The sequence below is a fragment of the Brachycentrus maculatus genome, unplaced genomic scaffold (genome assembly GCF_059751285.1).
Source record: "Brachycentrus maculatus isolate JH-2025_06_01 unplaced genomic scaffold, ASM5975128v1 h1tg000785l, whole genome shotgun sequence".
NCBI classification, from domain to species: Eukaryota; Metazoa; Arthropoda; class Insecta; order Trichoptera; family Brachycentridae; genus Brachycentrus; species Brachycentrus maculatus.
Genome location: NW_028281513.1, coordinates 560,947 through 577,461, shown reverse-complemented (window position 1 = coordinate 577,461; position 16,515 = coordinate 560,947). Strand labels below are relative to the sequence as shown.

Genomic DNA, 16,515 nt, shown 5'->3' with positions numbered 1-16,515 from the left:
AATCGGCAGGTAATATTTTAAAAGGAGATGCATGAACGTGGAAGAGATAAAGATTGTTAGGAAAGACAGGTTTATATGGCGTTCTATTCTCTCTGCCTTCCCGTGTGAGGAATCGGCGTGATAGTTAGTAACTATCAAATTTAGAAATGAGTCTTATTGTGGTCCCGTGGTTAGTGTCGTCGACTATGAGCCAGAGAATCTGGGTTAAGGCCTATTATTTACCTACTTCTAATAACTGGCCCTAAGGCAAAATATACAAAAATAATGACATTGAAATATTTGCGCACGTCATAAGATACAAATACATTTTGTATTTATTAATATAAAAGGACAATTCTTAATTATTTGTACATATTTTAACGCTTCTATATTTGATTTCGATTACCATATTGAACAAATTGAAGCTCATATATGAATTATATTATACTTAAAATGATGAAAAACAATGGGTATGCTATCGCCGTTTACTGAAAAGGATATTCGAAATAGATAAAATAGCCAATATATGATTATTTGTGAATACCCTGTAATTTTCTTGAAGATAATAAATAGGACGCTATCGAAATGAAACCACCCGATTCTGAGAGCCATCAATACGCCTATAGAGGAAGGAAATTAGAAAAAGGAGAAATATAGGAATAAATATATTCCTGAAGTAAGGTCACTTAGTTAAGTGGTTTCGTGCTGTATCGCCCCTTACATCCTGCCGAAAAAAAAATCGGCAGCCATTTTAGAGCTATTTTCCTAATACAAAGTATTTACCTGTAAGTAACATTTCTTACCGTAAGAAAAGAAGACAAGGGTATTTTATGTAACATTATTTATAAGCGTAACTACATAAGTTTCAAAATATACCTAACGTGTTGTTTTCTTAAACTGTTTTGAAAATATTTGTTGTTGCTAGAATTATGACCATACATGATTTAAGTTTCTTTAAAAAATAAACCTAAATACTATATTTACATCGCACCCTTAAGTCACAAAATAAAGGCTTTTGGGTGATTCCATTTAAAATGGTATCAACTCCTTTTTATTTCCTACTAATTTAATTTTAGAAAAATCATTTAACAAGTATGTTTTCTTTAAACGGAGTATCTGAAAAATAAATTACACATAAATATATTTTAAATATTCTTTATATAAAAATTAATACAAAACTTATTAAATATAAAAATTTCATTTTCAAAACAACCAAAACATGTATTTACCTATTTTTAATAATAAACTGAATTTAAAATATAATTACAAAAATTCAGGCTGTCCTTAATAAATCACTTCAAATGTTTCTTTTAAATTAAAAAAAAAATGCTTAAACACCCGTAATTTTTTAAAGAAAAGCGTAAATTTTGCGTTTATATTTTTTTTCTTCATTTTTTATGATATTTTATACCAAAATAGCTTACTGATGATATTTAAACAACATGTTCAAGCATTTTAGCTATAGACCTAAGTATTTGCTTTTATCATCATGTTATTATATATTATTGGAATAATTACTGTATGCCCACTAATCTAATGAAATGGATACAAACTTTGACCACTTCTTTACTTTAATTTAGCTGGAAAATATTGCTTTATTGTACACACCTTTAGTATTAGAAGTTCAATAAAGAAAAAATAATTAACAAATATTACCTATAATTGGTACAATAATTACAATAAAATGTGATAAAAGTGGAAAAATATCATCTAAGGGCATTTGTCCACTACACGAAAATACACGGAATTTTACCGTCCGGTACGTCAGTTAGCGTTTTAAAACGATGATTGGCTTGCATTGGCTTATGCTTTTGTCCATCTTTCTTCAGATCGAAGCTCTTGGTCGGTGCGTGAACACGTTGCGTGTAAAGTCGATCACGCTAAACTGTCGCAGTCGCTTTCATTTTTCAAAACTGGACTGCCGGACGATCAAATTCCGGGTAGTGAACCATCGCCCTAAGGGTATAGAAAAGTTTTTAAAAAAAAGTATGAAACCTTGTCGCATTGAAAATAATTTGTAGAAACACTGGGCGTTAATGGTGGTTTTCTTCTTTTGCGACTCCTATTTATTTTTTCATTTTCATTCTCATAAAATAATGTTCTTTGTTTAAGACATCTGTATCCTATATTAAAATGTAACCTGATTAAAGATCGAGTCATCATCACGTTAAATGGATCGGATGCAATATACACCGTAGAGTAAGGATACGAATAAAAAACTGAATAAAAATCCATCAAGTTTTGATACTATACTGTTTTGATATTAATGTTTGTAAATACAATGATAAAATATTTATTACAGAAAAACAGAACAAATAAGTGCGTTGTTTTTCATTCCTTGAGATAAATAAGGGTGGTGCGTTATCGCAATTCGCTGTTTACGCACAAAAATTTGATTAATAGTAAATACGTATATGTGAAAATATTGTAAATATTTATGCTTACTTATCAGTCGAAGAAGGTAGAAAAATGCGCCTTGTATCAAGATACAAATATTTGAATGGGCACTAAACAATATTAGTTTTTGCCAATTTTATTAATTTATGATTTCTGGGTAAAAATAAACTTGTGTTTATTTTTGCCGGTACAAAACGAAATAAATTATAATAAGATCGTTCAACTTCATATATGTGTGTAAACAATTTTTTTATAAGGAAATAATATAAATTAGACTGTAAATTAATGTAAAAGATTGATATTTTTGTTTTCAAACTAGACACATTTTTAAAAGTTCTTTTTTTATGATGCATTATACTAGCTGTAACCGGCTTCGCGTTGATACGCTTAGTACGGTGAAATGAAAAGGAATGAAAGTAGAATGCGAAAAATTCTATGTAGGTACTGTGTCATGATGCTTATGAGGCAATATTAAAAATCTATCGAACGACAATGCAATCTAAAACATAAAAACTAACAGCCGAGAAGTACACTGTCCGCCATGAGCAATGTTAAGCATTGTGTGTTGGCATTACGTTAAACAGATGGCACTGCCATATCCGTAAAAAAATCTTTTTAACTAATCATTTGTGACATTTTTATTTTTCTATTTATCGAAAAACATGCGCGAGTTCAATTGCAACGATGTGTCAATTTTTCAAAGCAATAATGAATTAGAATGATTAAGAGAAGAAATAAAGATATAAGATTTTGAACAAACCATTTTATTTTTTTATTTTATTCATTGAAAAGATAACATTTGATTGTTTATATCACTTTCGGATAGACTCATAAAAAATGAGTAAATTTATAGTAGAAAGAAGTTGAATCTCGGACTATTAACTCGAGGACTGTCCCATAGGGCCACAGCCCGACCTTAATATTGTATCATTCATTTCATTAAAGAAGAAAAAAACGAATCGGAAAGGTTGGTCAAACGAAATGTTTACATATACTGCCCATAAAGTCGTCTTTTAGGTTAGTTTCCCAATCTCAGATAATCGAAGTATCCTAAACAGAGAAAATCCCTGGAACCATCGACAATGATGTTTCCGAGGGACAAACCGCACGTATTCCATTGGCTTGTGCAGCGAATGAATTTTTGATTCGCATTCGGCATTGATGCATTATTGAGGCGGTCTTGTTCCTCTCAATAGCGCTTGGCGCATGGCTCCGGTCGCACGGCCGCGTAGGCAGATCGCTAAAGGCTTAGGATATATAGCAGAAGCTCGCTGCAAAGTGGGTGAATGGAATTGTACGGAAAACATGCAAAAAATATCTCGAGAATTTCAAAGGGCTTTTTTTAAAAAAGTATTTGCAAATTTAAATTTATATTATATAAATAATCTTTCTGTATTGAAAGTATTTAGCAAAACTGCTAGCTTTAAACTTCTATACATAGTGTATACATATATGTAATTAATTGTGTGCATAATATAATTTATATGATGCAATGGTAACCACAATCTAAATTATCCATAAAACCAAATACATCAAATCAATTATATTCCCACTAAATACAATTTATTACATACATGTATAAAACTATGCTTCACAGCATTGTATGTACATATGTCCCTACTAGAATCAATCACAGCTAGCAATTCGGCTCAATGGAATGGTGAATTATCCTACAATCCTTATTCCCCTTAATCTAAATAAAATCGAGTTTTTAAAAAATTATTTAAATAAATACCTAAGTTTATTTTTTTATAATTACAGTTTAAAAACAACAAGAAGGTTATTAAAATAACACTAAAGAGAAAAAAATAAATAAATCTGGTACGAGTAATAGAAACTCTCAATGTTTATTAAATTCATGTATCAATTTCGTATAAAATAAACTTTTATCGATTTTATCTACAACTAGTATCTTTTTATATAATATGTAACTTAATGCCTACTGAAGTACATTTTTCAAATAGGGTGACCAATATTGTTTGGATTTTAATTTTGCCATATATTTATGGTATAAATTCGATATTTTGTGAAAATTATTAAAAATGATGTGTAAATTTAAATAATATCGAAAACTTAAAAAAATTATAAAATCTGTACAAAATTAAATAATGTTCAACAATAACCTTTTGTTTCTATCCTAGAAACAAATTGTCAAAATATTCTCTGTGATAGATTTTTTTACGTGCATAAATGTAATGGTTATACCAAAATTAAAATAAGATAAAATTTACCTTTTAATATCACAAAATAAGATTTCTATTCTATTTGACCACCCCCAGGACTAATTGTCTGAAAAACAGCTTTATCTTTAGGGCTTGCAATTTCTATAATAAACATGTGTGCAGCCATGCTGATATCTTCAATATTACTATTATTTCATATAAAAAACTTTTCTTATTAACTAATCTCTACTTATTATTCTTCTTATTCTAATCTATCTATACTTATCAATTTCTATTCTTTTTTTCTGATTATTAAAATTCTTTTTGCGCTTTTAGTGCAAAATTGTTTCTGTATCATTTAGTCTCATTGTTCATTTTTTTTCTCTAACCTGTACTTTCTATATTTTTAAATGTATTTGTTATTTTCCCTTTAAAATAAATATAAAAAAATTAAATAAAAATAAAAGATTCGATTATTATTAGATCCGAAATTAAATAAATAGAGTTACTAATACAAAAAAATATCAGCCCCCGGTTTTTCAAAAGAGACCTTTTGGGAACAGAGAACTCCAGGATTTGGGCATAATCATTTATTTTAATTAAGCATGAAAATAAATTCTTAGTAATTCTTGTTCGAAATTTGTTTTTTTAATTGAAAAATAAAGAATTATTACCAAATGTGGTTAAAATTCATTCTAAGTAGTGAAAAATAAATAAAAAAACCGGTTTTTAAAAACATCTGCATTTATATTTTACTTTGCTGTTAATATTTCTGAACTACATAAATTGTTTGATTACATTTTTTTTAATTCTACGTATATTTCTTAAATGAGTTACCTACATATAATAAACTGATTCAATAAATGCATTTTTAAAGCTCATATTTTTCCTTTCTAACTGGCAAGGAGCTTCGCAAGGTTGGCAGTAATTTTGTATTCCCATTATAACGTACTTTAGCCAACCTGAGCAAGATGCTTGCCAAAAGCTCAGCGTCAGAAACAACAGTATACAGCTTAAACAAAGCTTAATACATTGAGATTCCATTGTTAGCAGCCTAGTGAATAAAGCATGGAAAGGTTTTGGCATTTGCAAATTGTTGTTTGCAGCACACCAGTTCACATAATAGTCTTGTCAAGTATTAAAAATTTATCAAAGAATAAGCAGGCATATTATCTGCCATGCTCAGTCTCAATATTTAATTACAACATTTTATATATATATATATATATATATATATATATATATATATATATATATATATATATATATATATATATATATAGAACTTCCAAGAATTTGAGTAGTGTGGTTGTCAATAAGGGGTAGAATTGATAAATGTTACACGTGCGTAAAGTGATCACTTAAGCCAGCCTATGATGGTCGTCAGCCCTGTAAATGCCCAGACATCCATTTTCTTCTTCATCTTTGATGAGATGTCAAAAAATAATATCAATATTTAATAACTATATATGTTTATATATATATATATATATATATATATATATATATATATATATATATATATATATATATAAAAATATATATTTATATATATATATATATATATATATATATATATATATATATATATTTATATATATATAAATATATATATATATATATATATATATATATATATATATATATATATATATATATATATATATATATATATATATATATATATATATATATATATATATATATATATATATATATATATATATATATATATATATATATATATATATATATATATATATATATATATATATATATATATATATATATATATATATATATATATATATATATATATATATATATATATATATATATATATATATATATATATATATATATATATATATATACACACATGCGAATTCATGAAATGTATTAATGATTCATTTCGAATTATGTTATAAACTAGGAGATTAAAACATGATAATGTTTTATTAACAATTCTGTAATATTATTTTATTTAATAAAATCTATAGTCCCTTACTCTTGATTTGTGAAAAAGATTTTGACACACTTGAAACTTTTCCTCAAAAAAGGTAAATAAGTAAAGTATTGAAATAAAGCCTGTTATGTTGATATGCTTATCATTATTGTTGCCCATAAACATTATTTTTTCTCCAAATATTAGAAATAAAAATGACGTAGTTTTATAGCAAAAGTGCTAAAATATTTGTATTGTAAGGGTTAAATTTTTTCCAGTGTGATGCAGTAAATAATAAGACCTTGATACATAAATTAAATAATGTAGAAAATGTATTTTGTGGAACCAAATACTAGGTCTTGGCAATCGGCTGAACAGATAAACTGGGTTATGAAGAGTGAAGTTCTTATCAGATACTTTATGGGTTATAAATTCCAGTGTGAGCCAAATATCCGATACGTTGTATTTGGAAAAATAATAAATATGCAAACAAGGGAAATAAAATATGGCGAGTTAAGTACTAAAGCAGTACTCGTTTTACAGTATCAGATTCAAATCATTGTGAATAATCGTTAAAAAAATTATGATTGGGTCAGTAAAAAAGCAGTCTATAAAATTCTTCTCAAGAATCTGTACATCTTCTGCTTTCTAGGTTAAAATATCTGTGAAGATTTGTTCGCTTCTTTTATGGACAGTCTCTACTCGACTCTACCCTTCGATCGCCTCTTCAACTCGACGTACCCGCTATAACGCATGTCGGAGATAATTTGGTCTGTGTAGCGAGGTCATTCTTTGTGTTGTTTGTGCCCTCGCACAAGCCTTTCGCAATTTTAAGAAGCACATGAAAGATGTGCATTGAAAATGTAATATTATTTAACAATATGAATATTAAAATTTAAAGTACACTATTAAAACCATATTAACGTAGTGGTTGGCGTGATTGGAATTGGGGTGCTGTAGGTCGCGGGTTCTATTTCTCGGGGGGTTAAAATAATTTCAAGTGATGGTTTATACAAAAAACACTAAAAATTTTTCGGAAACCTTATTTATAAAAGTTTTCTTTATTCCAACATTGATATCTGTGAACTCATATGAACTAAATATGTCACGAGATTGATCAATATATCTAGGGATTTCGAAAATTGAAAAGTGTGTTTGTCAATCATGGGTAGAATTGGTGAATGTTACACGTGTGTAAAGTGATCACTTTAACTAGCCTATGATGGTCGTAGGTCACATCCATATTCTATTTCATCTATGTTGAGATGTCAAAAAAATGTCAAAATATATTTGTATTTTTTTTTAATATACAATTTTTTCGTTTCCAAAAATAAAATTAATAAGCCCGTTTCAATCTGCAGTTGCCATGTGTTGCATCTTATAAGTGCATGTTCACATGTGCGGGCTGAATTTTGACAGCTGGAAGCGCTTTTGCCACGTTTTCTTCGCAGCGCGCATGCGCCTTATATCCACGTGTTTGTATCAACACATCGCGTTAGCTGTGTTGGAGTCTGCGAGGAAAATAATTATTTTTCCTGAATCCTAATAAAAAAATTAAAAAACAATAGCTTCTGCATTAAAAAAAGACTCTGTTTATTTTTTTATCACCATGGTAACAAGAGAGACATTTTGTATGTTAAGAGTCATTTATACGCTCGGTTACATGAGCTTACTTCAAATTTTAAAGTATGAGTGCGATTGATAGAAAAATTCCCATAGGCATTTCATATACTAATACAATAGAATTTTATATGCGGTAGTAGACGAGAGTCATGAAAAGTGGCTTTTCAATATTACGATCAGATAAAAGGAAGCGATAAAGAATTTTTTAATGTATCGTAATGTAAGAAAATTGCTGGCGACGCAGTTATTTTTTGGCATTGCCACGCTGTTATGATTTATAATCAATATTGTTTGAAAAATTGCCGAATATGTTAAATGTTGCTTGTAAGTCGGTTACAGCATAATGGATTATTTAGTCAGAAATATCCAATTTCATGGTCAATTTGTTATTTCATTCCTTTATTGATTCTTGGAAAATTTGCAGAGAAAAACCGTGTGTGTACATTTTGATTTAATCAAGAAATATAAGTTGGCACAAAAATTTTGATAAAATAAATGAAAAATATTTGAGATTTTTATTTTTTCAATGAAAAAGTGGATTTTATTCAAAGGATGAAATATCAAGAAAAATGAGAATTGTATTTGTAAATGTCAAATTTTTAAAGATTAATGTAAAAATCATTGATACAGAAAATAACTTTTTAGAACTTAGTTGTGCATGTTAGCCAATACTTATAAAATGATTGAGTTAGATGTTTTATATCAAACTAATTTTGCCCAACCATGCGTTGTTGTGACTCGGAAATAAGGAAAAAATATAGCACACATTTATAAAATGTTTAATTTCACAATGTAAGTGAGTACATAATATTCAAAAACTTGTCAGTCAGCACGTTCTCCGCTATGAGCAATATGTATAATTGCGTATGTCACTTTTCAGTTCAATAATTTGATTAAAAAAAGCAGGTTTTAACATGTTACAGGTAAAAGATTTGTCACAGGTAAGCGTATTTAAATGCGACGTTTTGACAAGGAAATCGGTGAATTCATAAAGGATTTTTTTTGATAACAAAAGATTTAAAAAAAATGAACATTTGTAATTTAGTTTTAAAATAATATCACTGCAGTTAAGTGCAATGTGAAAGTGAAAAAAGGCAAAATGCATTTTAAAAGAATTTAAAAAAAAAAATTAATTAAGCGCCCTTGAGGCAGTATCGCACGACAATAGCGCTATGGAAATTATCCAAATATGTTATTATTATTATTATTATTATTATTGTCACCAGTGCGAGATGCATCACGCAAAGACAGTGACGGCCCGTCTTCGCGTGGCACTCAATACCGGCGTCTGGGTGACGTCGGAGGGGCGGCAGCGGCGAGGGCGGCAAGGGAGGACGAAGGCTCCGCGGCTCTCAGTGCCACACAGCCGCGCCGCCCGCCGCACGCGCGCGCCATGATACAACCTGCCGCCAGTGACACGTAGCAAAACCTCTCGCAACAAATCCTAATGAATTAACTAAATAAAAACTACCTTAATAAATGAAATCAAGTGGCTTATATCTGTCGTGTCGATGTTCGTATTTGTGTGTCCTTTTATTTCGATAACTTTTGAACGTATTGTGCATTAATTTAAATTTTTTATTTTAACGCGCGAAATTGAAAAAAAGCGCAAGTTTTGATGTTTAACGTCGTGTCTGTGTACATAATATATTTTAAAAATAAACTCAAATTGTACGATAATCAATTTGACTTATTTGGATAGAAACCGCCTTATGTTTGATTGTTTTGTAAATGAGAATTATGTCGGTTGACTGAACCAAAGTATTTAAGACTAGCCTGAAGTTTACCGGTGTATTGACCTTGGTGAATTGTTCCCTGAAATCGTGGGATTTCTCGGTCACATGTTATTATTGCACCAGAGCCTGAAACACACTGAAACTTCCTTTATATACCTCATTTTGTTATAAGGATATTGACTTTGTTGAAATTTTATATATGTTGATATTAAGAATTCATGTTTTATCAGTGTTAACTTAGAAATTTAGTGAAGTTTTATTATTTGTTTATAAACAAGTGCTACGAGTGTTTTTTTTATTATTATTTTTAAACGGAAAAAGAAAACCGCACGAATGTTGCTCACAAGTATTGCGCCCCCGTTAGGTAAGTTAAAATTTAAATATTTTTATTATTTTTCTCCTGAAATACTTCTTCTTTTTAAATATATAAATAAATGTTTCTCAATTCTTCTTCATATGGTTTTAATTTCATTAATTGATTCGGCAGTCATTTTGTGGTAAAATCTATCCATTTTTTATTCAAGGTGTTTGAAACTGATGCAGATTGCATTGAAACACGTGTCACAATAGATTTAAAGAAATATTGCTATTTACTAAGTAAAACTCATATCGTTTTAAATGGTTAATTTCATGTTTCTACAAATACAATTGTGGTATTCATAATTTAATGAACGATTGTACAAACAAATAATAAATTCATTTTGCTCTGCGAAAGAAATTATTGATAAAGTACATCTTTGATAAAATAATGTTTTTTTGTTTAATGCAAATGTAAATATACAATAAAAAATAATTAGATTTCATGTTAAAATAGATTATAAAATAAAAATGCAGAAAATATATTTTTTTTCGTAGGAATTATTGGTTTTATGAAAAATGTTTACGAAATCGTAATGAAAACTAAATTTTTACTAAACAAATATTAATTGATAAGTTTGACTTAAATTAATTTTTGATTCTCTATTGGATTTCAGCAGTTTATAAACGTTTCGCCCTTTAACATCGAATGATAGATTTAAACATTTATCGTGACTGATTTAACTGAGATTTAATAATTTTCCAATTTGAAATACCAGATTTAAATGCGGAAATTTAATTTCAAAACTAAAACAATTATATTTTACATCCTAGAATGATATCGAACAGCCTCAACTACTTGCCAGAATTTATTATCTTGAGGGTGAAGACAATAATTTATCTCTCAGCAATGCGAATCATTTAAGTTATGAGATCCTAATTCGAGAGCGGATGGGAGAAAGGACATAGGTACTTATCATTTACCTAATTACTGTCGCACGGGCCCATACTACCTGAATTCAGTTAGTCGGAACTTTGTTACGGGGGTCTGTCATCGTATATATCTATTTAAATTTGTACGCGAAGCTAGGCGTACAATTTCACTCGTAGTCTCGCCTTATTCGTAATATTAAGTGATTTCGAATTACGGCGTCAAAGGATTGCGTTAGACAAAGAGCGATCTCTAATAAGCGGCAATTCTGTAATGACATTAGCAACCGACGTTGTGGAAATTACAACTTCTGGAAGGAGACGTAACGCCTATATAAGTTTGCGTTACGCCAAGTAATGTTGCGTAATTTCTCACCAAGAGGGCTAAATGGTCGCTGTAATGTCATATTCTATTAGGCCATTAATATGCGATTCGAAAGAAGAACGAGACGTTTTAAGATGCTTCCGACATAGTTATGCAAATGTCTCGAGAAGTTTATGAACCCATAAATGTTGAATAGTCTAACGAGATGATTATATCGAAATATTTATTATCTCAAAATATAAACAACAGCTACATTCATAAGGTTTTTTTTTATTTTTTATTATTTTTTAAGAATCCTGCGATGTTTTTATATACGACGTAAAATTTTTAAGTATGTTTTTAAATAAATTGTAAAAATTTAGATCTAAAGTTTTAAATTGACTACATATAATAATCAATGTATCTCATACAAACCTTACAATCATATAGTTTTAATAGCGCAATACCTTTTCATATTTTTTTCAAGGCTAAAAAACCATTTAAGATAGACTAATATGAACGTTTATTGGATAATTGCATATGTTCGTGCAAGTTTTTCATAGATGATGGCGATGACATTTCTTTTTACCGTTTTGTTTGTATTTTTCGTGACGTTTTGCATTTTTTGAATATCCGATATTGTTGTAAATCAAGTTAACGCTGGCTTAGAAATCCGTTTTCAGATTATTAAAGAGATGTGTAGGTACTTAATAAAAAAAAAATATATATTCGTTTATGTTCCTGTGGTTTTGGAAAATCATGTGATCTGGTAAGTTATTTGACTGCTAAGTAGTGATTTCAAATGAACTTTAAGTCGTAATTCATTGAAAAACTAATTTAAATACTCCGTAAACAAAAAACGCATTCTTTTACAAAGACAAAGCCTTTTCATGCATATGAAGACAAGTATTTGGATTATTAAAAAAAAATACACATATCTTCAAATAAGTAATTCGATAAATTATAAATACATAAGTGAGCAAAGTCGTGCATAAAACACATTTATATTATTTAGTATAAATGTGTATACACGGATAAATTATTTAGTATTTTTCACGTTCAGCATAAAATTTGTAGTTATTTTAATTAATTTATATTGTTATTCTTGCTTACGAAAAAAAATCTAACTAAAAATCCGTATCAAATATGACACAAACCAACTGCTATTTTGATACCGTATAGTTTAATATACAATATTTCAGGACGTATTTTTAAATATTTGAAAATTTTAATAGAAGATAAAAGTGTGATTTTATAAGCACATAAGATTTTTCAAACTTGTATAAAATAAATTGATATTATGAAAAGCAATTTTTCTTTTATTTTGTGGGTTTCATATGAGAAATAAAATAACAGTTTGGATGATGAAAAATTCAATCGATTTCATCGTTTACTAATTAATTTATCCAGAAACAAATTAGTTTACTTTTTTAATCGTTAAAATCAAAGACAATTATTTAAACCATGGGTCGGCAACCTGCGGCCCGCGGGCCGCATGCGGCCCGCGAGACATTTTGGTGCGGCCCGCGAGATTCTCGCCGCAACGCACATGACGGACGATATTATACACAATCGAGTGAAAGGAAGCGAGAAAGGGAGCGAAGGGAATCTCATTGATTTTATTAAATACAATAAATGTCGTTAAAATATACACTTAGCGTTTTATTTTTAAAACTAAAATATTTGTACATAAATACTGTATGTATACCTACTGCAAGTGCGGCCCGCACTGATCCCCATGAAAAATATTTGGCCCTTTTACAACCAAAGGTTGCCGACCCATGATTTAAACGATCAAATTTATTACTCTTTAAATTATGTTTTGATTACAAAATGGAGGGAAAGAAAACAAAAAAAGAAAGTTTATTCTATTTGATAAAAAGAAACGTTTTCTGATTTTGTGAATAAAGCAAAAAGTAAATGTAAAAATTTAAAAAGGCATTTATCAAAAAAAATATATATTTAGGAATTTAAAAAAAATCTAAGCAGTATTTCATTAAATAATTTTTTTTTTAAAACAAGAAACCCACTGAAAATTTTTCAGTGACATCTTCAAAGAAATAACGGGAATATTAATTTGAAAATCTGGTCATTTTCAAAGCGTACAATTTGACACCGACTTGTTTAAGTGATCACTTCATACACTGTCCAATCTTTTTATTTAAATCATCATAGAAAGACGATCAATATGTACTGTTTATTGTATTTGTATATTTATGTGAAGCTTTATTTATTTATTTATAATGTAATTCAACAATCATTTGACTATTTGTGTATATTTGCAATGTGGGCTTACATGAAAAAAAAACGTTTTGAAGGTCTAAATGAAGGTCTTTTGAAGGAAAAAATACAGATTTTTGTAAATTCTTTCTCAAGTTTATTCAATAAATATATGATGAGTTTGACATTTTAGCGAGTAAAACGATATATTTTCATCAATTTATTTGAATGAATTCAGAAAAAAAACTATGTGAACTAATTATACACGTAAATGTAATACTGACGTTTCTAAAATGTAAAAAAAAACATTGAAAAATTGCAAGAAGTATAGAATTCTAGATTTCAAATCATTATCACCATTTGAACATCTAGAAGACAACATTTTGCCTCATATTCAGTCTACTATCATAATTTTTTAATAACTCCATGCTTTTTTTCCTTACATTAGGGTTTTTTTATTATCAAAGTTCGGGAAACAAATTTTTCGTGCTACTGTCGAATTGATGAATTCGTATGACAAATATAATGTTTGAGTAAGTAAATAGTTGTGTCTAAGATTGATCTTATCAATCTTCCACGTTTCCCGCCATTTTCCTATCGTGGCGCATCCCCTGAGGCCGTCACAGAAAACAAACTGGAACGGACGCGCATGAAAATCGATAGGGCCACAAGGGGCATGATCGCATTCTATCCGCCAAACCCTTAAGGTGACACTACCATCGAGATAACCCCAAGACCTTGCAAACTTCTCAAATATCTAAGAAATCTATAATGAAAAGGTTCGAGAACAATCGATTTGTGTTTCGACATGGCAATGAAAATTCCAAACACTTAACTGCAATAAATTGATGGTTATTCATGTACTTAACCGTTTCTTCAAATATATTAATTTTTATAAAAATTAACCTACAAACATAATGTGAAAAGAATAAACTTGATTGGACGGAGATCTGAACCGTCGAGGCGCTGTTTGGAGCTGCCCGAAATAAGGACAATTACTCTTAAGTGATAGTTGACGTCAGCGGGACCTGACAGTAAAAACACAGAAATAGATGAAGATAGACAAAAAATGAATTTACAATATTTTGGGAGTCGCAGTATGTAAAATAATCCCGTTAGTATTTTGCATGAATCAAAATGTTTCTCTAATCAACCATAGATGCTGCCGAGAAATCAAATATGAAGCGTCATGAGATTTATGATATATGTTTGAATTGCAAAAAAATATACAAGTGTATACAATAATAGAAGTAATACATAAGTAAAAAGTGATCACTTAGCCAACCAATGATAGATCGTAAGCCCTGTAAATATTCAGACTTCTATTTCCTTCTTTATCTTTATTGAGATGTCAAAAAAAAAAAAAATTAATCTTTTGTAAATTTTAAGGCATTGTTTAGAAATTTAATCATTAATACTAAGTATATTTACGTTATTTTAAAAATGACTTTCCATGAAAAATTAAAATTAGGTACGTTTTTAAAGTATATTTTTCCTTAAACTAAGAAAATCACTTTAATATTCATGTCGTTGGAAGTGAGCAGATAAATAATATATTACTGTTATATTTTTAACAAGACAATTGATATACCATTGGTTAAAAAATATATTCAAGATTATAACATATTTATTTACAATTGATGATTGAAAAAGATTAAAAAAAAATTCATTAGTCTTAAAAAAGTGGTATTTTTTTTTACAAAAAAAAACAAAGAATTGAGGGTATTCATTATTTGTTGTTTTTCTCTTACGAGTTATACTTAAACGTTAATTTTTTATAATTATTTTTGATTATTTTACATTAAAAAATATAAATCAGAAACAGTATTATCCACTCAATTTTCTGTTTATAAGATGGATAGAAACAGTCTTAAAATTCACGCTAATTAAACACAATGTTTGATTAATTACTTTCGAGTTTATTATTACTTGGGTTTGAGACCAAAATATTTTGTGTCAATGAATCTCCGTAATTTTATTTTGCACCGTCACTTGAGGGTTGAAACTTTCATCACCGATGACACGATCATTCAATCATCACTCAGGCAGATGGAGCATGTCTATCATCAAAATTGTATATGGTCCTTCTCTCCTTGTTCTAACTAAACCTCATTCGCAAATTAATCGAATACCATGCAACTCACATGGCTGATTACACACTGAATCACTAACTACAGAGATGGTAATTTAGATCAATAAATGTTAATACACATGATATGTGAAAAACGAAGAGGACTTTGTTTTTAAATAAAATAAGAATCAAGTAAATTTTATATTTGTTCAATATTTTTTTTAGGTTTCAACCAACTTTCGGTATAAAAGGTGAGTTAATTATTATAATCATTTGAAATTAACCAGAATTTCAATGCTAATAAACAAATCATTTCAAAATTAAATGTGATAAAAAATCAATATAATTTTATTTTAAACAATTTTTTTTAGTTTTTTCATGGAAAAAATTACACTTTGTGTTTATTTAAAGAATTTCGAAAAACAGTTCATTATTTTTTATTCTAAAATGCGTTGGTTATTCATTCGCTCCACGTATTAAAACTATCTCATTGTATTTTTTTTTAATATTCGTCTATCCATAACGTTTACCAAGGTAATACCTAAAGTTGGTCACCCCACCTAAATAAATTAAGCAAATAAAAGTATTATTGTTGCATAATTGTAAATTTCTCACTTTACCAACTGTACTTTCTTTGTTAATATAACTTCATTTTAATTTTACGTTGTGATCTTTATAATTAAAAAAAATTCTGCCTAGTGAGACGTTTATAAAAAAACATATACACGATCCAAAAAAATATTTATTTCTTGCATCAAATAGCTTAATTTTGCAAAACCTTCATCCTACATATTGTATTTTGAACGCATTTCAACATTGAAAAAAATATTTTCTTTTTCGCCGGGTCCACG

General features: G+C 28.6%; 1 protein-coding gene across 1 annotated transcript in view; it reads left to right on the top strand.

Annotated features, from left to right (window-relative positions):
- Window positions 1-9,460: 9,460 nt before the first annotated feature.
- LOC148300210 (CUGBP Elav-like family member 3) overlaps window positions 9,461-16,515 on the top strand; it is a 225,132-nt gene continuing 218,077 nt past the window's right edge. The window contains exon 1 of the mRNA XM_088275105.1: window positions 9,461-10,206. Coding sequence (XP_088131231.1) covers window positions 10,176-10,206 — 31 coding nt within the window. The 5' untranslated portion in view covers window positions 9,461-10,175. The remainder of the gene's footprint in view (window positions 10,207-16,515) is intronic.